Here is a 26223-nt window from a genome sequence, read left to right as displayed (position 1 = left end):
GCTAATTTTTGAAGGCAGTACGGTAGCATATAGTTGTTTTACTTCTATAACATTTGGTCTCTGGTGGATAGTTGTCTCAATGACAAAATGCATTATCTTTTTATTCTATATATTGAAAAAAAAAATGTATTCCTCATTGGTTTTTTATTATGTGATTACTAGGCCGTTTTTATAGTGATTATTTGATTACCAGACAAAATATTTCATGATCATTGTATTCTAGATAATTTGATAATTTTATTTAAAAAAAATGTGATTATGCGATTACTTTGTCAATCCCTTGAGGGGCCTATTCAACTATTGGAAATATTCCGGAATTCTAAGTTAACCGGACTCGACAATGGTGTTAGTATTTTATTTTTTTAACTGGTTCCCGTTTTATAGACTGTTTCTTTCTAAATATTTTCTGATTGAAAAACAGAAAGGGAGAAAAATGACAGAAAGTGTAAACGGATCCAGCCCTGTGGTAAATTGCATTTATAACACCCATTAATCGAATTCCTTTTGATAAAAAATGGGCAGCTTATCCTTGAATAAAGGGATTCGAAAAATAATGAAATTGAGAATGGAAATGGGGAATGTGTCAAAGAGACAACAACCCGACCAAATAAAAAACAACAGCAGAGGGTCACCAACAGGTCTTCAATGTAGCGAGAAATTCCCGCACCCGGAGGCGTCCTTCAGCTGGCCCCTAAACAAATATATACTAGTCCAGTGATAATGAACGCCATACTAATTTCCAAATTGTACACAAGAAACTAAAATTAAAATAATACAAGACTAACAAAGGCCAGAGGCTCCTGACTTGGGACAGGCGCAAAAATGCGGCGGGGTTAAACATGTTTGTGAGATCTCAACCGTCCCCCTATACCTCTAACCAATGTAGTAAAGTAAACGCATAACAATACGCACATTAAAATTCAGTTCAAGAGAAATCCGAGTCTGATGTCAGAAGATGTAACCAGTTTGTATTCAACTTCAAGTCATCCAAGTCTTGAATACACAGTCACAGGCTGCTAGTTGTTTGTATCCATACGAAGGTCCACTATCAACGTATACGATAATTCGCTCGGCCTTAAAAGAGGGACGAAAGATACCAGTGGGACAGTCAAACTCATAAATCGAAAATAAACTGACAACGCCATGGCTAAAAATGAAAAAGACAAACAAACAAACAACAGTACACATGACACAACATAGAACACTAAAGAATAAGCAACATGAACCCCACCAAAAACTAGGTATGATCTCAGGTGCTCCGGAAGGGTAAGCAGATCCTGCTCCACATGTGGCACCCATCATGTTGCTTATGTAATAACAAATCCGGTGAAAAGTCTAATTTGGTAGGTCACATTCATAAAAGGGAAGGGGATTGTAGTTACGACGTAAGGAACATATCCGATATCATTTGCGAAACGGTTATTCCAAAACGGTCAACCAACTGGTGATGGCAACCCTAAGATTTACTAAGGGATGATTTTGATTTTTACTTCACCATTAGGAACTTAAGGTGGATCTTCCTATGGATACAAACAAGTGCCTGTACTTGACCACAATATTAGAAAAAAAAATATTACAGGTGGGTACACCATTGTACACATAAATATGTCTATGATATGCTACATTTGTATACAAGATTATTTTGATATATAGGTTTTAAGCTTAAGACTTTATGTCATGCCTCAAATCTGTATCATTTCTTTAGATCCAAGCCTTTTCCCTATGGCAACTTTCCCTATACACCTTATTGCTTATCTGCCATTATTGGACATCACACAAGTTCCTGTAAAATGTTGACATCATAATAGAAAATATCTGATGCCGCAATGGAAAAGAGATTGTTGTATGAAGTCAAAAATTCAAGTGGGACAGATTCTCTGGTCAAGGTTGAACTCTGAATAGGGATAAGGTGTATTGCCTCTTTCTTCTCTCAAATCTATGTCCTTTTCCACAATACATGCACTGTCTTGCAGGGCCGTAACTACATTGAGGCAAATGCCTCATGTTGGAAATTTCAACAACAAAAAAATGAAACAAAAGATTGTCTTCTGTCATATCAAATTGTTTTCACGGAAAGTGTCTTATGAAGCAAGTTCTCTTCACTCACTGATGTCACCCCTGCATGTTTTTCGTGATCCATGTTTCTATTTTACTTTTAGTTTTCAGAGTTGATGGTCTATTGTTTGTACTTCTGTGTCTTTTGTTCATTTGTTGTTCTACCTTATGACTATAGTCTAAGTGTTGATTTTCATTTGTAAACGTTTGGTTTTGTAATATTGCATCTCAACCGATGTCCAGACATTGTGCGAGAAAATATTTAAAAAATATACGATGCTACTGGACACAAAAAAAAAAGGTCGTTTCTGCCTTGAGAATTGAACTTGATATCAAAGAATACAAAACTGGCTTTTTTTTTTTTAGATAACACTAGATAGCTGACATGGTTTAAATTAAAGTACATTTTGTAAGACCACATATTTCCCGGTATTAAATCATCTTTAAAAAAACATCAATGTATTGCCATATGACCTTTCACATTGAAGGGTTAAACTTGCATTAAGTCATGTTTAGACTTAACAGAAAATAAAGGAATATGGAGTAAACGTGCATGGGACCTAATCTTACACAAAGTCAATGAATAGAAAAAATACAAATGATCAATGGTCAAAGTTTTTATTCCTGTTCTTCATCTTGATAGTTGCTGGAGGGTCTTTGACAATAAAAGAATCATTAATACCGTAAAACAAGACCAAGATGGTCCTTAGTGTTGTCTTAAGCACTACTAGAACTTATAGTATAATACTGCACTGTCACTACATTTGTATATCTAAATCTAGTCATGAAAAAATCAACAAAGTCTAAGCACAATACAAGACAAGAACAGATAGACAGACAGACAGACAATCCGGATTTAATGATTATTAGAATTACGATTTTTGCTCTATCGGTCTATTTTTGATGTTGTCCCCGTAAAACATAAAAGGCTTAAATTACAATGAATCTATGTTTTTGCTTAAAGACCAGAATATTGTCGAAAAAAATTAATTGTGTTTCAATGTAAGAAAGAGTCCTGGAAACGCTCAGAATGCTTGATTTTGCGTTATTTTTCTCAGAGCTTCTAGGGAGCTTCTAGGGGCCTTGAATGGCCCCAGACCCCTCGCCAAAATTTGTTCGACTCACTACGCTCGGCCAATATATTTTGCCTCACTATTAACAGAGGCTAGTTATGGCCCTGTCTTGTATGTTGATGTCCAAGTAAATATTATGTATGTCAACAGAGACATCAATACAACTTTATGTTGAAGTGAAATCTATACATCCACTAACAGGTTAAGGCCAGGGTTTTTTTTCATCAGTTTGAATGAATTTTATCATATATTTAATGCAAAATTAAATGAAAAAATGAAGTCACCTTTCATTTAAGCTTACAATCTTTCGAAAGAAGCATGCATTCTTGGTAAGGTACTTTTTTGTGTTGGACTATTTCATACAAGTACATAATAGGAGAAATAGACGTAATATCAAAATAAAAAAAAGAACTAAATTACAGAAATTGCTTAAAATGTATATTTGTTTAATTTAAGTACTGCTTATTTGAAAAAATATAGGTTGCTAATGAGTTAAATAAGATATTTCAACTTTAGTGCAAAAAAAATGGCATTTTTGCACCAAAGGGAGATAATTTGGAGTTTTTTTTTTTTTAAATAATATTAAAATTTTAAAAGTAATCTGGGTCCTAAAGAAATTGAATTTTTTGATAGATTTTTGTACCATATCATAAAGTAATAACTGATAGTGTAAAAAATAAAATTGTAATGAAAAAATAATGTTTAAATTATTTGTGAACATTTTTGTACATGTACCCTCCGGCTCCTTATTAGATTAGAAGACACAATACTAATTCTTGCATGTCAAAATGTAAAATAGATGAGTGTCTATTGTCTTCTTTGTTTTTATTAGATACATAGATACATGTATTGTGTCATTTTTGCTGGTCTAAAAAATCAAGACCCTATTTTTACAGTTTGTTATAATCTTGTGTTGTTATTGCATTTCTAGTTTCGGGTAGAGTAGAGTGTTACTACAGATACAGTTAAGTCTGCCTCATATATATCTTGACTTACATCTAGAAATTGACAATAAGGGTCGGTTGAAAACAAAACTTTACGACAAAAGAGATGATTTCAGCTTCCCAATTGTGAACTTTCCATTTCTGTGTACATGTAGCAACATTCCAGCAGCGCCTGCATACAGAGTATATTTCTCCCAATTTATATGATATTCCCGGGCTTGTATTTTCTATCATGATTTCCTTTATAGAGGATTGCTGCTCACAAGGAAGCTATTTAACCAAGAGTTCAAACTGGTAAAGTTGAAATCATCCCTTCTTAAATTTAACTGAAGGCATCACAATTTAATTGACCTTTATGGAATAATTGTTTCACAAATGATATGGGATATGTTCCTTATGTCGTAACAACAATACCTTTCTCTTTTCACGAATATGCCCTAACAAATTAAACTTTTTATCTGATTTGAAATAATATAAGCAACACGATCGGTGCCACATGTGGACCAAGATCTGCTTACCCTTCCAGAGCACCTGAGATCACCCCCAGTTTTGGGTGGGGTACGTGTTGTTTAGCCTTTATTTTCTATGCTGTGTCTTCTTTACTATTATTTGTCTGTTTGTCTTTTTATTTTTAGTCATGGCCAGTGGCATATCCAGAGGGGGGTTCCGGGGGTTGGAACCCCCTCTTTTTTTTGGACGATCAATGCATTTGAATAGGGACATACAGTTGGAACCCCCCCTCCTTTATCCTGGGTTGGGACTCTTCCCCCCTTTTTAAAATGGCTGGATCTTCCCCTGCATGGCATTGTTAGTTTATTTTCAGTCTATGAGTTTGACTGTCCCTTTGGTATCTTTCGTCCCTCTTTTATATCTTGGACATTCATTATTTGCTTTTTAGACAGGCATTGTCTTATGTCACATCATTTTAATGAAAGTCTGCTTAAAAAGGACACAGATTTGACTCTTGCATGCAAACTTTATTTAATCATCAGATTTCTCTAGGTAAATAAATTCAGTAATGTAAAAATGAATGGTACTTGGTCTGAGAGAATTAGATGCATGTACCCAACACACAGTCACTTGTCTTTGTTAAGGCCAAATAAAAAAGAATGTGTGGTTCCAGTTACATCTGAAAAAAATTTAGGGTAGGAAGGTAGGAATTTTTTTTTATTTTATGTTTTTTTTTTTACATTGAGTCTATGGGAGCAACATTCTGACTTTAACAGTGCTTAATGAAAATGACAATAAAATCTTTAGGGTAGGCTATTTTTAAACCGAAAAAGTAGGGACGGTAGGGTTACTGGAACCACACATATATTTTTATTTTGCCTAAAGAAAAGTCATCAGTGTTCAAGCAAAAAAAATTGTGAAATGTTATTATCAATTTTTGACACTAAATTTAGAACTGTAATTTTTTATGAATTTTAGTGTACAGAATTTACTGATATTTCACTGCAAGAAGGACAGAAGAAAAAGAAGAAACAGCCAAGAAGAATTTTACACTTTAGTGATGGAATATTAGAAGAATATTCTACGGATGAAGAAGATGAAAATCCTCCACAACCAGTGGTTGATACTGTAGGTTTAATCTTAAAATCCTCCACAACCAGTGGTTGATATTGTAGGTTTAACATTAAAATCCTCCACAACCAGTGGTTTATACTGTAGGTTTAATCTTAAAATCCTCCACAACCAGTGGTTTATACTGTAGGTTTAACATTAAAATCCTCCCCAACCAGTGGTTGATACTGTGGGTTTAATCTTAAAATCCTCTACTACCAGTGGTTGATACTGTAGGTTTAACATTAAAATCCTCCACAACCAGTGGTTTATACTGTAGGTTTAATCTTAAAATCCTCCACAACCAGTGGTTGATACTGTAGGTTTAACATTAAAATCCTCCACAACCAGTGGTTTATACTGTAGGTTTAATCTTAAAATCCTCCACAACCAGTGGTTGATACAGTAGGTTTAATCTTAAAATCCTCCACAACCAGTGGTTGATACTGTAGGTTTAATCTTAAAATCCTCCACTACCAGTGGTTGATACTGTAGGGTTAACATTAAAATCCTCCACAACCAGTGGTTTATACTGTAGGTTTAATCTTAAAATCCTCCACAACCAGTGGTTGATACAGTAGGTTTAATCTTAAAATCCTCCACAACCAGTGGTTGATACTGTAGGTTTAATCTTAAAATCCTCCACTACCAGTGGTTGATACTGTAGGTTTAACATTAAAATCCTCCACAACCAGTGGTTTATACTGTAGGTTTAATCTTAAAATCCTCCACAACCAGTGGTTGATACAGTAGGTTTAATCTTAAAATCCTCCACTACCAGTGGTTGATACTGTAGGTTTAATCTTAAAATCCTCCACTACCAGTGGTTGATACTGTAGGGTTAACATTAAAATCCTCCACAACCAGTGGTTGATACTGTAGGTTTAATCTTAAAATCTTCTACAACCAGTGGTTGATACAGTAGGTTTAATCTTAAAATCCTCCACAACCAGTGGTTGATACTGTAGGTTTAATATTAAAATTCTCCACAACCAGTGGTTGATACTGTAGGTTTAATATTAAAATCCTCCACTACCAGTGGTTGATACTGTAGGTTTAATCTTAAAATTAGTGTTGTTCCGATGATCGGAATAAGTCGGAAATCAGTTGGTTGGGCCTGGCGATGTCGATAATCGATTGGGATTTTGTTCAATCGATTGTCGTTAAAGTTTCCGGACTTTTAGCTTGTCAACTTCCGGTCCGTTTACGGTTTGCATTTTATATGCGCAGTCAAACAAATAATAACAAAAATACAAGTCGATGACAATAACAATGTCAAACATCCTTTAATTACCAATAACCAATTTCCTTCTTTATAAACTTGACAAAAGCATTGACTATACATATTTGCAGATTGAAGGAATGTTATTTAAGATTAATAACTTTGTATGAAATACTTTCCTTCAATACCGGTACTTGTTACGGTATTTACTTGTTACTTGAGAGCGTACAAATCATTCTGATTTTAGACAAAATAATTTATTTGCTTCATTAGAACGTATTGCAAATGGCCTTTTATTAATGTTTTATCCATTTGTAGCATAAAAAACGTCATATTCCTTTCCAATTTGCTTGCCAAACATCGTTTATTTTTGTAAATTTTCCGAAATTTGTCCGCGATTAATAAATATAAGAATCACGAATCGGATACGGTTCAACTATGTAATAATTCCGCATTCTTGCAATTATAAGTTCAGACGCACAAATGACACAATTGACAGAAAATAATGATCACAAAAATGAAAAAAAAATGCATTCTACACGAATTAACAGACTTTGGCTTAATCCCCTTTGTTTACTGTATGTATTATAATGCAAATGCATTGTTTTATTTTTTTCTGTTAATTTTAAATTTCTTAAAGTTAAAAACTTAATACATCTTTTCCAAATTAGAAGCATTCAAATGTTTAAACAGCTATGTTATTGAAATTTTATTGTGAGTTACACCATTGAAATTTAGAAATGTTAGTGTCACTGTTGGTAATTAATGTTGTAATTATGAGATAAAATATCTTTAATATGAATCGTGATTCTTATTAATTCATTGTTTCAACTGCTAAATAGATAATTATCAAAGGTACCAGGATCATAATTTAGTACGCCAGAATATGAAAGGGAAATAAAAGATCATAAATGTGAATATATAAACTCTGCAATGATATGGAATATACACATTAGACATGTACAATGAGACTAAATGCATGATTTCATTTAAAACAAAAGGGCAAGGTATTATGAAGCGATTATAACCGATAGTCGGTTGGTTGCTGTCATCCGATTGTAATAGATAATCGGTTGGTAATTTCAACCGATTATCCAACACTACTTAAAATCCTCCACTACCAGTGGTTGATACTGTAGGTTTAACATTAAGATCCTCCACAACCAGTGGTTGATACTGTAGGTTTAACATTAAAATCCTCCACAACCAGTGGTTGATACTGTAGGTTTAACATTAAAATCCTCCACAACCAGTGGTTGATACTGTAGGTTTAATATTAAAATCCTCCACAACCAGTGGTTGATACTGTAGGTTTAACATTAAAATCCTCCACAACCAGTGGTTTACATGTATACTGTAGGTTTAATCTTAATTTTGATTTTTCCTAATGTAAATTCACATATGATTAAACAAATATTGATTGTATTGTAAATGTCTACTGTCTGCAGTTAACATCAAACTATAGTATAACAGTTACTCCCCTTTGTTCACAATTTTTTTCTTTGAATAATTTTATCACAAAATCTGTTCATGAATGTGTGTGAATTACTTTAAATCAACTTCATCATACATGGTAATTATTTATACAATTTAATAAAAGGATCTACACAGAAGAAGCCCCAATTCATACCAGTAGACAAGGTTATTTTTTTCCACCATGATCGAAAATGTTCTTCATACTTGTGCAACATGTTATAATAAAGGCTGATATCTACATGTATTTATTTAATTTACAGAAATCATTAACATGGGTGCCATGGGTATGGTACCATGTTGTAACAGTATCAAAGAAAGCTCTATCAGGTAACATTTACATAGTTTTTTCAGTACTTTTCATAGTTGTGTCCCCTTGAAATGGTCCGAGACCACAATTATTTCATAGTGCATTTCTTTTAGAAGATAAGTGAAAATTTAAAAAATCCCACCTGTGCTTTCTCAATGAAATTTTTACAGTGTGTTGTACTACTTTTGGGACAAATTATATCAAAATTATAGAAAACTTCATCGGCTCTACATGTAACTCAAAATATGGACAATTTTATGTTAAGGGCGTCTTGAAATCTTTTGACAGCTTCCGAAGTGCTAATTTTTAACCTTTTTCAGCTGGACCAAATCACTACTTTCCTTTAGAATTCTGAACCCAAATTTTTTACAGTGTAATTTCACCCCCTTTCTTGCAATTTAAGGCATTAAACATGGAGAAATAAATTTGGAAGGGGTATAAAAATTAATGGCAAGTAACCCACTGTCAACACTAGGGACTATATTTGTGAACAACGAAAATCAAGGGATGACAATTGTGGTCTCGGACCAAATGAAATATTTTATGAGATACTATTCAAAAACAAAACTGTTGTGTCATTGTCCATATCTTTTTAAATTGAGAAAAAACAACAACCAAAATATATTGATATACTTAGAACTTATATCTGGATTTTGAGTGGGAACTTAGGCCAAAAAAAAGTATGTGTGGTTCCAGTTACATCTGAAAAAAAGTTAGGGTTAGGTAGGTAGGGAATTTTTTTTTATTTTATGTTTTTTTTTACATTGAGTATGGGAGCAACATTCTGACTTTAACAGTGCTTAATGAAAAATGCCAATAAAATCTTTAGGGTAGGCTATTTTTAAGCTGAAAAAGTAGGGACGGTAGGGTTACTGGAACCACACATATATGCCTTATTAATGCTAGTAATTTTAAATGTTTGGTTACTGTCATTGGGATTTACCAAAATATACAACCATTATTTTTATAATTATTTCATGTTTGAATAAATTGTAAGTGTGTACTTGAAAATCTGTTTGACATCTTCTCCATCTAGGATTTATTTTGAAACAGGGATTTTCATTCAAATAAGGGATCACCTTTCAATCCTTATTACTTTAAATTTTACTCAAGTCAATACTGTGAAAAGGAATATGTATTTCCTTATTTCACATTAATTTTATTTTATTTACTTATAGTGGCTGACACCTGTGGAGAACATCTTGCCTGGTTCTTTGGTATTACAACGCCAAAATATCAATACGCAATAGATGAATACTATAGATTGAAAGAAGAGGTAAGGGAAGACAGAAAACTCTTACTCTAGAGTCTCTATTTTTATTTTATATCAAATGGTTAGATTTTGTTCTTTGAAAAAACACCTTCCAAATTGTATTGTATTCAGAATGAAGAAAAACAGGACTAAATATGAATTAGTTGTAACATTGTAATAGTAAGCAGTTATAAATTGTTGTAATTAGTATTTGAAGTCTCAATGTAGAAAAAAAAACAATTTAATTCTTTACTGGGAGAACTCCTTTCAAGTGTTATAAAAAGTGATTTAACATTACTTATTTTCACAGGAGGAAAGAGAAAAGAAGCAAGATGAAAAAAGAAGACAAAGAATGGAGGAAGAAAAGTTATCTCATGTAGAAGTAGACACCAAAATACCTTCAAACGAACAATCTATTACAGAGACAAGTGATATCAAAGTTGAAGTTTTAAAAACAGACACACAATCAGACAGTCAAAAAGAAGAAAAATATTGATTGTTGAATTGTTATTTATTTATATGCATACTGAACAAAGGCACTTGTCTCTCAAAAAAAATACCTTTATACCCTAGTATTACACATTTGTGGATCCAGGGATTGGAACTCCTTTTATTTTAATAATTAATGCTTTTGAATGGGGACATATTGTTGGAACTCCCCTATTGAAAATGTCTGAAATTCTGAATACCCCTGCATAAGGTACCCATCTTACATTTTTTGATAATGACATTCTGTTACCAATTTTTGTTATAATTCAATTTCAAAGTTGTCTTTCCTAAATAAACATGTTATGTTTTAATACAATCTGTATTAGAATATCTACAATTAATGATATAACAATTTTCAGTGGGATAAAAGACAACCTCCAAATCAAAATATACAGAAAGTTAGCGACCAAGTGTCATTTAAAAAAAATGTGCGTTAGAGTTCCTTGTTTTATATTAAGGTATATAGGTCTTTTAATTTTCAGAGACATGTGCCTGTGATGCTGAAGATACATTGTGTGACCTTCATAAACAGATCTGGTGGAAAATATTGTTATATTTTTTTTAAAAGTGTTGTAATTTTATTTTTACTTTTTCAAAAAATTGTTATTTGTTTATCGGAACATTTGCTGAATCTTTTGAACTATGATTGTAATTAAAAGCTATGATTTCTTTTTGTTATGACAAGACTAAGCTTGAATCTTTCATATCAGTAAAGCCAAAGGACATTAGCAAAAGTCTAGCATTTGTTTGGTGTGAAACCTTGGACCAGTAAATTATGCATATGTGTATATTTATTTTTTTTATGTATTATTTTTATTTTGATAAGATTAATTTATCAGCAACTTGTAAATTAACAATGTAAGAGCCCTTTAATTTGTTGGTGTACATTTTCAATAATTTCATAGTTTTTGGTAAAAGTTCGGTTTTGATTTCTTGAATGTGTTACATCTTCAATCAATAGAAAATTAAAATCTTATAGATGCACACAAAAAAATTGAGGTGACTATGAATTTATGAAATTTGTTATCCAACAAATATATACCATTACATTAAAAATTATATTTCAAAACAATGCTTTGTCAAATAATGGTTGAACTGATGACATAGAACAATAGAAAATTTAATCTTCTTATGTCAAGCTTGTGCTCAAATGTTCCTGTGAAGATGATGGACCTTTTGAAAGTTAAGGATCCATAGAAGACAAATATCAAAGTTCTGCATTTCAGTGTTTGACAAACCACACAATTGAAATTATTTTTCTCCAGTGATGTCCTTGTTTTATTGTATTGATTTCTTCATTCTGACTGAGAAATCTAAATACTATTTAACAAATATACCAAAAGAGCTCTACTTGGCCATCGTATTAGAACATTGATTTTAATTTACATAATGAGGCTATTTGAAGATAATTAGCTGTAATTGTATACATATGATGTATAATATACCATAGCATCTGTAAGTGTGAATTCTTTATTTTATATCATCCAATTGTCTATCATTATTCACCAGATTTGTCATTTATTGTATTTTTATAAAATGTCATAGTAAAAGTTATAATTGCAGTTTATTTTGTTTCATAGAATAATTGATTTTTTTTTGCAACATATTCATGGTGTCATACATTTATCATTAATAACAAAAATTGATTTTTCATAAATCATAAATTTACCTTCCCTGCCAATTCAAACTTTAGTAAATGCAACAAAAACAATGATACACTTGAACAACATTTTCCAATAGATGGATTCCTATTTTATTCTGTCAAACAAGACATTTTAGTCCAAAAACAACCCTAAAACAAAAGAAATTCTTAAAAAATAGGTTATAGGTTAATGGCTTATACATGTATTGGGAAATTGATCTTATGCCAATTAATTTACAGTTTATTCTTTTTGTTGAGTAATAATCGTATCATATCTAGTGGAGTTGATGGATTACTGCAGTAACCTCTGTCCTATCTTATTTAAATCTAGTTTGTCCCTCTGATCTGGAAGTTTGAAATATGTCACTCAGAATCTGTATTAACGAATAATTATATATCTCGTCTGGAATATTGTTCTGTGTAAATGATTATTTTTTCGTAATTGAAAGGCATATTTTTTATTACCTATATTTTATTGCCAAATTTAAATTATTGTCTCATACTTATACCTAATACATGTAGTTTCAAAGATAATTTTTTTATTTGGGATGACCTGCTTCAAAGAAAGCAATACTGATTTGAATTTTAATTTGGTCATTTAATTCATTTCTATGTTAGTTCGAAAAAATAAAATGTGGTCCATTTTCTCAGATGATATTCCACTATGTACATTTCAAAAGAAGTTGAAAGTTAATTCATTCCATTTAAATATATTACACATTGATGCAACTTTTCATAATTTTCATCTCGGTATATTATCCAATTTAAAAGAAGGATCTTCATTTCATGGGCACTAACTAGACTGGTTTCCTGTTACTAGGATCCTATTCTATGTTGATCAAGTGGTTATAAATCATGATACTGATAGCATCTCATAGAACATTATGTACTCTTTCTATTGAATTGTTTTAGCATGTTATAAATGGTTGTTTAATATTATTTATGTTTCTATTAAATATTTATTAATTTCATTCATTTTTTTAAATAAAAATGCTGTTTTTTGGAAATTAGTTTTGTCATTACATTTCAGAATATGTTCTTTATGCCCCACCTACACTTCAAGCCCAACCTACAATAGTAGAGGGGTATTATGTTTTCTGGTCTGTGGGTCCGTTAGTCTGTCCGTTCATTCATCTGTCAGGTTAAAAATTTTCGTCAATTTAGTTTTTGATGAAGTTGATTTCCAATCAACTTGAAGCTTAGTACACATGTTCCCTATGAAAGGATCTTTCTAATTTAAATGCCAAATGTTACGGTCCACTGAACATAGTAAATGATAGTGTGAGTGGGTCATCTATGTACTATGGACACATTTTTATACGACCGACCGCAAAATTTTGCGGTCAAATTTTTGCGGTCGTATATTGGTATCACGTCATCGTCGTCGTCAGCATCGTCTGAAGACTGATGGTTTCAGAATAATAACTTTAGTATAAGTAAACAGAAATCAATAGAATTTTAACACAATGTTTATAACCACAAAAGAAAGCTTGAGATTGATTTTAGGGGTAACGGTCCCTAAGGTTTAGGAATCAGGGCCCAAAGGGGCCCAAAACAAGCATTTATCTAGTGTCAGGCAATAAGTTGTGTATAAGTATTTCAATTGTTCTGAAATTGTACCACAATGTTTAATACCATTAGTAGAAGGTTGAGATATATTTTAAGGGTTATGGGGCAAACAGTCTAGGAATAAAGGACCAACAAGGGGCCTAAAACAAGCATTTTTGTAGTTTCAAGTCAATAAATTGGAGTTATCTTTCTTTGTCCAGAATAGTAGTTGAATCAACTTAAATCAATGCTATATACAATACACAATGCAATATTCACTTTACTACCAACTGATAAAATTAAAGCAATCTTTACCATTCAGTGATTACAAGCACTTTGATTACCATTCTAGGGTTATGCCCCTTTCCAAGTGGAAAAATTGAAGAATTTTTATGCCCCACCTACGATAGTAGAGGGGCATTATGTTTTCTGGTCTGTGCCTCCGTTCGTCCGTCCGTCTGTCTGTGCGTCCGTCCGTCTGTCCCGCTTCAGGTTAAAGTTTTTGGTCAAGGTAGTTTTTGATGAAGTTGAAGTCCAATCAACTTGAAACTTAGTATACATGTGCCCTATGATATGATCTTTCTAATTTAAATACCAAATTAGAGTTTTGACGCCAGTTTTACGGTTCAATGAACATAGAAAATGATAGTGCAAATTTCAGGTTAAAGTTTTTGGTCAAGGTAGTTTTTGATAAAGAAGAAATCCAATCAACTTGAAACTTAGTGTACATGTTCCCTTTGATAACATCAGTCTAATTTTAATGCCAAATTAGATAATTTATTCCAAGTTCATGGTCCACTAAACATATAAAACGATAGTGCGAGTGGGGCATCCGTGTACTGTGGACACATTCTTGTTTTTGTTTGTGTTCTCTTAACTTAAGTTTGTCTCAACTAAATTTAATGAAATGACCTCTAAACTCAGTTTAATTTCAATTTTTGGCAGCTTCACTTTTACAGTTCTTCGGTTATGTCCCTTTATAACATGATATGCTAGCGAGGCATCATCTGTGTTCCTTTGGACACATTCCCCATTTATTTTTTTTGAAGTTACTATTAATTAATATCAATTTTAACCATGACTGTATGACATTTTATATTTTTTAGAAATTTCTTCAAATATTTTTTTTTTGAGAGGATTAATATGCAACAACATAGTATATTGCTCAAAAGCAGAAAAATATTTTTAAGTTCATTAGACCACATTCCTTCTTTGTCAGAAACCTATGCTGTGTCAACTATTTAATCACAATCCAAATTCAGAGCTGTTGTGTCCATACTTGCCCAAAGGCAACTGTTTAAGGTTCGACCTCTGCTGTTGTATAAAGCTGCGCCCTGCGGAGCATCGGGTTGTTTTTAATTTAATTATAGGAATGAGGAAACTGCTCAGCCATAGCCAGATTTTGATATTTGTAATAGAGAGGACAAAATATCAGTTGGACAGTGCCCGTCTATTATTCCGTATAAAAATTTCTTTCAATTTTTAAGTGATCTAAAAATTGCTCCAATTGCACAAAAAGTTTTAAACCACATTTGGGGCTAACACGGAACCATTGAGGTGGTGTACTTTGTCTTCAAGTAACTATATTGAAATATGAACTTATTGAAAATTCCTCAGAGTGTTTCAGTACAAGTTACAGGAAACAATTTAGAAAAAACACATAAATATTAAAACAATTGAAACTTTATATGTCAGAAGAAATGTTTTAAATCATAAGACTTTATAATGTAAGTTGTGCTAAGTCAGGAAGTATCCAGATTATCCACAAGAGGCAATTAGATAAAAAAGAAACTTGTGTCAAGTACATACTAACATATACTCAAGATAAGTCACTCTTTGATCAAGTGTCAGACCAGGAAATAAAAGCACAAAACTTATATAAAATGTTCGTTATTGCTTTACATTAAAAACATACACATATATTGCAAAGGTCATTCCATAACGAATAATTTCTATTCTGTGAGTATGTAATATTTTTATTATTTATTTAACAAGGTTGTCTATTCTATTTCTAAGTTTAATTATTTTATTTCATTGTTTGTAAATAAATTATATTTATTTATATAAATTGTGTTTTAGTAATGTTTCTTCAAAATTAGTTTTCGAACAGTGGCATAGTCAGTTTTTCCTGTGTTGGTTTCGTGCAAAGGGCAGACAACTTGATGATACCTATACAAAGGGCAGACAACTTGATGATACCTATATAATGATAAATCACAAAACTTAATCATGTTAATTGCATCAGTCATTCATAAAAACTAACAGAACAGACATAACTTCTAATAAAAACAACTAAATTTGATATAAAAACCAATGGAAAATCTCTTAGTCATACACAAAACCAAGGAGAAAATCATTAGTCCAAATTAACACTATAGGGAAAATAACTCAGTCATAAAACCATAAAAATCGAAGAGAAAGATTTCCGTCAGATATATAAAATAAAACTTTGAAAAGGTATTGATGGTGAAGTTGAAATCATCCCTTCATAAATTTTACGAGCGCCATCACATGTTGTTTGACCATTATGAAGTACCTGTTTCACAGATAATATTGGATATATTCCTTATGTCATAACTACAATCCCATTCTCTTTTCATGAATGTGACCTACCAAATTATACTGTTTGTCGGGTTTGTAATAACATGAGCAACACGACGGGTGCCAAATATGGTGCAGGATCTGCTTACCCTTCAGGAGCAACTGAGATAAGCATAATGACTGAAAATGATTGAAAAACAAAGAACTATTGTATCAAAAAAAAAATATTGTATAAAATTTTTGTCTTGAGTAAAGAAAGTTAGACATAGATATTTTATTTCCAGCGATCTCGCTATCAACAAAATATCGCATGGTTAAATATTGCCGCTTTAATCTAAACATTTGCATTATCCCATCAAAATTACAAAACACAAGACATATCTCTGTGTCAACAGTTTATTTACATTGAGTATCATTGTATAGATTTCAGAAGATTAGTTTCAGATTAAGACGAAATATAGTGTAAATATCTGCCTGTTTTTTTTAATTATTTAATTTTTGGGATAATCTTTTAAAATACAGTTGTATACAGAGATAACATGTGTAATTACATTGATTAAATCCATTTGAAATCATTTCATATATTTTTCATAATTTTATAAATCTAAAAATCTAGCTAATAATGTTTAATCCTTGTCCCAAAGGCTTTTGATACATTAGTTATCATAGTGCCCATTTCTTTGACAAACTATTTTTTTTCATAGGCAGCGGACAAGTGGGGATGAGTCCTGGGAAAATTGGGGTTTTGTTTGTGCCACTTATCGGTCAACTTTTTTCAGAAATGCTGTTTACTGTCTATTAGGATTTTAATATATAAAAAAAACTTTCCAGTCCCTTGAATGTTTAATTGTTGAGAAACATGTTTAAATAGTATGCTAGTTCCTGATCCTTTCAATGAGGAAATGTAAAATAAAATATTAAGTAAGTAGTTTAATAACAACATTTCTAACCATCCTGAAATACATACATTTCTTGCCACTCTTCAATAACAATATGTCTACCACTGTGCAATAGAAACATATGTTACCACTCTGTAATAGTTACAAACTTACCACCTGGCAATACCACCATTTTTTACCACGTAACAATAACAGCATTTTTTACTACCTAGCAATAGCAGCATTTCGTAACACCTAGCAATATCAGCATTTCGTAACACCTTATAATAGTAGCATTTCGTAACACCTAGCAATAGCAGCATTTCTCACCACCTGTCATTAACACCATTTCTTACCACCTATAAATAACAACATTTCTCACCACCTAGTAATAACAGCATTTCTTACCACCTAAAAATAACACCATTTCTTACCACCTAGCAATCACAACATTTCTTACCACCTAGCAATAACACCATTTCTTATCACCTAGCATTAAAGCATTTCTTACCACCTAGCAATAACACCATTTCTTACCACCTAGCAGTAACACCATTTTTTTACCACCTAGCAATAACACCATTTCTTACCACCTAGCAATAACACCAATTCTTACCACCTAACAATAACAGCATTTCTTGCCACCTAAGAATAACAGCATTTCTTACCACCTAGCAATAATAGCATTTCTTACCACCTAGCAATAACACCATTTCTTACCACCTAGCAATAACAGCATTTCTTACCACCAAGCAATAACAGCATTTCTTACCACCAAGCAATAACTTCTTATCACCTAGCAATACCACCATTTCCTACCACCTAGCAATAACACCATTTCTTACCACCTAGCAATAACACCATTTCTTACCACAAAGCAATAACACCATTTCTTACCACCTAGCAATAACAGCATGTCTTACCACCTAGCAATAACACTCATTTCTTATCACCTAGAAATAACAACATTCCTTAACACCTTAGAATAACAACATTTCTTACCGCCTCGCGATAACTTATCGCCTAGAAATTAAAACATTTCTTACCATGCAGTAATAACAACATTTCTTATCACCTACATATAACAACATGTCTTACCACCTAACAAGAACAACATTTCTTACCATCCAGCAATAACAACATTTCTTATCACCTAGAAATAACAACATTTCTTACCACCTAGAAATAACATCATTTCTTACCACCTAGCAATTACACCATTTCTTACCACCAAGCAATAACAACATTTTTTACCACCTTAGAATAACAACATGTCTTACTACCTAGAAATAACAACATTTCTTACCACCTTTAAATAACAACATGTCTTACCACCTAGAAATAACAACATGTCTTACCACTAACACTAGTAATAGTTCTCGTCATTTAACAATAGCACTCATTTACCATCTATAAGTTATTGTCGGTTTTGAGTGGGAAATTTTACAGAAATTCAGTATGCCATTTCTGAGTGATAAATGAGAACAAGGAACTTATTTCAGAATAATTGTTTCCAAGGTTCAACCTATGCTTTTGTGTATATATATTGAGTTACTTTGTTATTGTCTTTATTTGTTTTTGTTGTTGTTATATGTCACAAACTGTATAGTTTATATGGCAATAAAACTTTGAATTGAATTGAATTGAATTGAATTGTAAAATTGAGGGCAAGTTTGGCCGGTATTTGACGATTGTTACTTTTGCCGTTCACATGGTACAGGATTTATGGCCCTAAGCTGCTTTTACAATAATACTGATAAATGTAATGAAAACCCGATATCCTGTAAGTTTAATAATCTAAATCAAAACAAAAAGAATGTGTTGTAAATATTTGATAAATTGTTGGTTTTTCATTTGATTGATAAATCGCTGGTAATTTAACATCTAAAGGCTAACATTTGTATACCTTTTTCAGGACTAGTATCATAACTTGGAGTTGATTAGCCTTTTGATGTAATTTTGTGATCAAACAACATTTTTAATGTGTATCAGGATCGATGTAATAAATGCAATGATCAACACCTGAAATCGATTACAACATCTGTCGTGTAGTACATTTCGTCGTGTTTTTGGATCTAATTATTGCACTCATCTATTGTAAGTACGAGGTTTTGTTGACATTTTTATCAAATTAACGCTTGATACTTTATATCCGTAAATTGGAAACATTGAAAACTTGTCGTACGAGGGTACATAAGTCTTAAATTCTATTCATGGCAGGGGGCACTTTATAGTTGGCTAAACATGGATGGACCAAACTGCATTAAGTAATCGTATTCTGTTACATCACTAATAAATTTCTGTTAAGGGACGACATCAAAAGATCGATGAAGGATATAAAACTTAAATCAAATAGTTTGGGGTGGGGGTTGGGGTAAAATTCTGTAAGTTTTGTATTGCTAAATTCGATTTATACATATATCCCTATTGGTAAATCAATTTTTCCCAAATTAAGTTAAGATGAAGGGGGGGGGGGGGGGGGGGGGGGGGAGAGGTCAGTGAAAAAACAATGTGAATTAAGTTTTTTTATCCTTCATATCCTACATTGAACTTTTGATGTCGTCCATAAGAGGGATGGGTATGTAAACAGAAGAGAAAATAAAGGGCAAAAAGTGCAAAAAAATAGTGTGTGACTGAATATTAACGAATGGAGGCAAATAGATCGCAAATGTAAGAATAGTGAAAACTGATCAAAATAAACAATATTTATTGGGGGGGGGGGGGGCGCTTGGGGGGCCATCTTTTTAAAATGGCTGGATCCGCCCCTGCTGGCTGTGTTTGGATATACAAATCAAATCATTTTATTGGTGTAAAATCCAAATATTGGATTGTTACCAACAGAGGCGGATTAAGGGGGGGGGGGCAGGGTGCCCGGCCCCCCTTTTTGGGAAAAAATTTGGTTGCTTATATAGGGAATCACTGAAGCGTAACTGGAGCGGGCCCCCTCTTAGGTCAGTCAGTGGGCCCCCACTTATGAAAATTTCTGGATCCGCCACTGACCAAGACAAACATGACAATCATTACAAACATATAATATATAAATTTAAACAACATTCATATTCTTATAAGCATTCATATTCTTATAAGCAGACTTGGGGTCAATTACATTGGAATGTAATTAATTAAATTACACATTACATTGCAAAAATGATCAATTACATCAATTACACATTACACAGTTTTTGAAATGTAATTAATTAAATTACAATTACTTTACTAAAGTAATTAATTAAATTACACATTACATTTTATCAAAATTTTATTAAACAATATGTTATGTACAATATATATGAACAGCATGTGTATAGTATGTATGCAAAGTTAAAGCATTGTTTTTGCATTGCATTTGATCATCATAAGTTGTTCAAATGTTTTATCATTAAGCCTGCACCTCTCTGGTCTAAATACTTTTCCAGCTATATTGAATAGGCTCTCAACGGGAGCTGATATGGCAGGTATGGCTAAATGCTTTTTGGCTAATGTTGAAAGAAGAGAAAATCTGCTGCTATTCACTTGCCAAAACATTAAGGGTTTTTCTGTCATCTCTACACAGGGCTCAGAAATATAGTCATTCACTTTATTAACCAAACCAGAAGGATTTCTCTTTCTGGTGGGAGGGGTTGATGGCATAAAACTGAAAAAGTCTTCAGTTTTCACTTTTTTACAAGGTGAACTATACTCAAAATCTACTCTCTTTTTCAAAATATCAACATATTTGTCAACTTTTTCTTCAGTTTCACACCACCCAACCTTAAATCTAGGATCTAAAAAGGAAGCAAGAATATAACATTCATCATTTTCAAACTGTGATAATCTTGATTTAATTGAATTAATCAAAGTATAGCAACCATTTTTGAGCTATTCCCCACTGAAATTTGGTTAACTTGATGGTTTAACCCAAGAGTTACTGGTATGGTCAAACTGCCACTAATAGTTATTTCCTTCTGGGCAAGTAAAGTTGCCTTCTCAAAAGGATCAAGAATTGTGCAAAGCTCATTTAACAGTTTTCTTTCATAAGAGGACAACTTATATTTACAATCAGTAGCATTAAGTTTTTCTTCAGGTACTCTGAGAATTGATCGTAGCATGTACAACTGTGAATTCTACCTTGTAGCATTGGAAGCCTGTAGTTTGTTTTCATCCTCCAAAATTTCAGAAGCATTTATAGATTTGCGAACAAAGCTAACAGTATTTAATGCTTTAGTTGTGATAGTTTTCAGATGTGGGCTACAATCTTTTAAACCATCCTTTACTACCAGCTGTAGGCTGTGTGCATAACACCTTGAGTGATAAGGCAGACAATCATTGATAAACATGTCATCTTCACAGTTATCTTTTATTCTCTGATCACTATCATCATCACTATCTATATCCTCCCCTTTTTCTTGGGAGTCTGACTCAAAGCCTGGAAGGGCAAAGGTCTTTATCATATTAGCAGCATTGTCGCTAACTATTGTAGCTATTTTTTCGCCAATTTCGTAGGAAGAACTAACTTCTTCATACTACTGTCTTATGTTTTCAGATGTATGCCGCCCCTTAAACCTCTTGCAACATATCATCACTGACTTCATAGTCCAGTCAAGAATGACATGTCCAGTAATTCCTAAAAATCCACGAATTTGCCTACTGGACCACAAGTCTATTGTCAAGCACACACTTTAAGCTTTCTTTAGTTGTTCTTTAACATTATTTCTAATTTTTGAAGATTTCTCATGTAACAATTTGGATGTAAAGTGTTTTCTACTAGGTAACTGGTATTTTGGGTCAGCTATAAGTTATAAGACTATACATTTGAATGTTTTGGAGGAGGTGATACCTTTGCAAAGTTTGAAAGTACAAGTACAAACATTCATATTAATGCAATTGTTATAAAATATATCATTACAAATACTATAAGAAAATATAAAATAGTCATAATTTTTTTTACATCCACTGGTTTTTCTTATCAGTTAGGCTGTTTCTTAATACATATAAATCATTAATTCCCTTGACAATAATTTTAGTTACGTCATACTCATTAAAAGTAAACATAAATACAAATTTTTCCTCATCAGACATTTTGGTGAAATCTAGAAATATATTCTCTACTTTTTGAAAAAGATTTTGCCAACATTTTTCTAAAATTTGACATTTTACAGCAAAATGGTATCCATCTTCTACATCCTTTTTACAGAGAGGACATGATCTTTTTTCCAACGGTAATTTACGGTGTTTACCCTGTTCAATATTTAGATAACTATTACTTATTCTTATTTTTATAAAATTTGATATCATGTATCGATCTAAATCTATTAATAAAAAAAATTCTAATTTGTATTCTTTTTTTAAATTTTCTGTATGTTCTTAATTTGTTTCCATTTGGGTTATTTTGGTCGTTAAAAAGACTGTCTGCCCAGAAATCTGTATACCTTTCAGCTTATGTTTTACCTACAGCATTTATAAGGCATTTTTTAGAGAACGTACTTCGATTTCCCATACATGATTAAACCCTATTTTTGAAAGAGCATTTTTTAATTTGACCGCAAAACCATTATTTAAATTTAAACTACATTTATAGGCATTTGAAGCATAACTATCTTTTTTTTTGCATTTATCAGATGGCACCAATAGCCAACTGAAGCCTTAACAGCATCAATAGCAATAGGTAACATACCTATTTCTGCTAAAACTGCTGTGTTTACTGCAGCTTTATTTACACCAACAAGATATTTAGCAAATTTTATTTGAAATTTTGATGGTAAAAAAGACAAATATCTACATTCAAGACTTGAATTATATTTAACTAACATATTAAGTGCCCATATTTCACTACAATAAAGTAGTATAGGTTTTAAACAACTTTCAAACAGTTTTAAATGTGGATAAATATTAAATTTATCTGAGAATAAGAGCATTCTAAAGCAAAACATTGCCTTGGAAGCATTTTTGCACAGATGATTGACAGCATAAGTGAAAATTCATGAGGGCTTAAATAAAATACCCAAATATTTATATTCATTGGTCAAATCAACTGTGTGTTCATTAAATTTAAAGATATAATTTTTCAGGACTTTACCTGATTTATTAAATATCATAACATTAGTTTTGTTTAGATTTACAGTTAAATTCCACTTATCGCAGTGAGTGTTGAGTTTGTTTAAACATTGTTGTAAGCCAGACTCTGATTCAGATATTAACACTAGGTCATCTGCATATAACAAACAAGATACATTTTTATCATTTAATACAGTAGGGTCACAAGAGCTGTCAAATATGTTAACTAAGTCATTTATATAAAGAGAGAACAATGTAGGGCTTAAAATGCACCCTTGCTTTACACCAACAGTGGAGCTGAAGGATTGTGTTAACCCTTCACTGAACTTTTCTGAAAATTGAACCTCGCTACACAGGTTTTGTAAAATTAAAAAAAAAAAGATCCATTTATATTATAACAACACAGTTTGTGAAAAAGTGCATTTCTATTTATTGTGTCAAAAGCTTTTTTAAAGTCTACAAAACAGACAAAAAATTTCTTTGATGATTTGAAAGCTTTGTCAATGAATAATAATAAGTGTTAAAATATGATCACTTGTTCTGCAACCACTTCTAAATCCAATTTGTTCATTGCAAACTATATTATTCTTCTCCAAAAACGTTTCTAATCTATTCTGTAAAATTCTGCTAAAAAGTTCCCTAAACAGCTTGATAGGGCTACTCCTCTATAATTTGAGGGATCATTGAAGCACCCTCCTTTAAAATTGGTTTGATAAAATTTTCTCTCTAACCAGCTGGATAAATCCCAGACTTAAATATAAGATTAAATAACTTTACATATATATCTGTATTAACTGAACATGATATTTTTATCAGCTCATTTGTAACACCATCAGCTCCACAAGCCATATCATTATTCAATGATTTTAAAGCAAGTAAATTACCTCCTCAGTTGTCATGTCATAATTGAGAATATCAGAGTTAAATTGATCAATAAACCTATTATCATTAGAAAAATTATCGTTCTGATTTACATTCATAAGCTTTTAAAAGTATTCAAACCATTCCTGATGAGTTATATTTGAACTAGGATCAGAATTTGTGTTGGATTTTAAAGTATTTATGGCTTTCCAAAATTCTTCAGGATTGCGTTTTTCTGCCTCCAAAATATTATCAAGAACTTTTTGAGAAAAATTTCTATATTTCTTTCTTACTAGCTTATTATACTTCTTTTTCTGTTGTAATACATATAATCTCAAAGTTTTATCCCAAGGTGTCTCACACAACCTTCTACTTAAACATTTAACATTTCTGTACATAGTTCCACACTCCCCATCATAATATGGTTTCTTTATTTTTCTACGTTTCATTCCTTTTTTACCTTTACTCTTTGCATTACCCACAAAAACTGCATTATAAAGCATAGAGGATACTTTTGAAACAGTTTCATTTACCCCTTTTAAAAGTGGACTGTTGGGATGCAATAAATTATGATCATTATTATTATTATCATTATCCAATACCAGTGTGTCTAATTCTTTTATAATTAGACTAAAATCATAGCATAAAATATTAGCTTTAAATACTTCTTCCCGAGCTCCATTTATGTTAATTCTTTTCAAGTTATTTTTCTGTAAATTGAATACGGTCTCTTGTAATGACTGAGATAAAATCTGCACTGATATTGGACAATGATCAGAAAGTGTAGGCAGTATTGTCCAACTGTAAAATTGTTAATATTGGATAGAAATGATGCACTGCAGATGCAATAGTCAACAATAGACACACTCAAAAAGTTATTTTCCACTTAGAATCTCCCAGTGTTCTCCCATTTAGAATTCTTAGCTGGGACTCTGTACATATCTCAATTACTGTTTTACCATAATTGTTAGTACTTTGTGGAATTTCTGTATTTCTAAGTTTATGAATACAGTCAGCTTCATAGTTGACGGATAGAAAATCATCTAAAGTATCGTCAACTTCATTTGTAATAAAATCTAATTCATCACATTTTACATGCGCATTCAAGTCTCCTAATAGCATTATCTCCCCTGAAGTACCATACTGTATATAATTTGTCAAATAGCTGTTTGTCGCAATTAGTACGAACAGTATAAGATGAGTTAGCTGGTGAAATATATAAAAAAAACAAACAAAACCTAATCCATATGTAGCGTTAAAATATCATACCACAGGTACCCCCATGCGTATATCCAAACACAGTCTATGTAATAACATGGAAGTAATATATTAATATTACTGACGTCCATGGTAATAATAAATCTCATATCGACTCTTAGATCTCGGGTAATGTTTTTCCTCGCAACATCTGTTCAGCAAATGTGCCCTGTAGTACATGTTAATGAACCATGTTAATTATTCTAACGTAACAAGCAAGAAGAAAAATGTAGTATGGGTAACACATGTTGTCAACATAGCTTGCATTTATCCATTGGCAAAGATTTGCATATTTCTAATAAAAAGGAAATGCACATATTGAATGAATAAGACTGTGACTTGGAGATCAGATGAGCTTGCGTGTTGTGCGTGTACGGATTCATGGTTATTAAAATGTTTAATTCATCACTTAATGCGGAAATCAATTTCACTTTTCATGTGGATAGCGAACAACACGCAATCATCAATATATTTAATTCAAAGTTAGTAGAAATGGAAAGTTTATACTTGACATCATTTTAATGTAGCTACAAAACAATCTCGATTCTGTTTTTGTTTCGTGCTCAATTGTATTTAATAATAATGCTTATTATAGTTGACAAAGAACGTCAATCAAAGATCTTCAAAACTTAAAGATAAAAAAAGTCCAAACCAAATATATATTATGTTTGATGATTCGCTCTGGGGTGGTGTATACAGTATAGAGACGGTTTTTTTTCTGGACCTCAGTGTTTTCATCCATTTCTGTCAACTATTCGGTATTATCAAGAAATTCTAAATCAATCTGCATTTAATAATTCCAAAATAATGAAAAGTTTAAAGTGCAAAGATGGTTTTTTTTTATTTATAAAATAACGTACATACACATCCTCATTTAGGTACGCATGAAATGTCGTGTAGGTAACAATAACCGATTACGTAGCATGGTCACAGCCTTTTTATGAAGATCGCCGCTGAGATTAAGATATATTATATTTCCAATAAGTACTGTCATCAATTACCTTTAAATAGCTTGTTATCCAATTATATGACAGCAAAAAATCACTCTTCATATTTACACAATAATAAAATTGATCTTGGTTATT

At 31.9% G+C, this 26223-nt stretch overlaps 1 protein-coding gene across 1 annotated transcript; it reads left to right on the top strand.

Annotated features, from left to right (window-relative positions):
* The first annotated feature begins 370 nt into the window (after positions 1–370).
* On the top strand, positions 371–13027 carry LOC143069785 (protein FAM177A1-like). The gene is made up of 5 exons (XM_076244574.1): positions 371–466; positions 5501–5650; positions 8591–8657; positions 9816–9913; positions 10200–13027. Exons 1-5 carry the CDS (start codon positions 434–436, stop codon positions 10383–10385), a joined length of 534 nt encoding a protein of 177 aa, XP_076100689.1. The 5' UTR covers positions 371–433; the 3' UTR covers positions 10386–13027.
* The last annotated feature ends 13196 nt before the right edge of the window (positions 13028–26223 follow it).

The sequence above is a fragment of the Mytilus galloprovincialis genome, chromosome 3, assembly GCF_965363235.1.
Source record: "Mytilus galloprovincialis chromosome 3, xbMytGall1.hap1.1, whole genome shotgun sequence".
Taxonomy (NCBI): domain Eukaryota; kingdom Metazoa; phylum Mollusca; class Bivalvia; order Mytilida; family Mytilidae; genus Mytilus; species Mytilus galloprovincialis.
This window is presented reverse-complemented; position numbering and strand designations above follow the sequence as displayed.

Excerpts from the sequence above, each read along its gene's own strand:
- LOC143069785 (XM_076244574.1), top strand. The coding sequence starts at position 434 with ATGACAGAAAGTGTAAACGGATCCAGCCCTGTG. Across the intron at positions 5,651-8,590 it reads CACAACCAGTGGTTGATACT|AAATCATTAACATGGGTGCC; the intron begins GTAGGTTTAATC and ends TTTAATTTACAG. Across the intron at positions 9,914-10,199 it reads ACTATAGATTGAAAGAAGAG|GAGGAAAGAGAAAAGAAGCA; the intron begins GTAAGGGAAGAC and ends TTATTTTCACAG.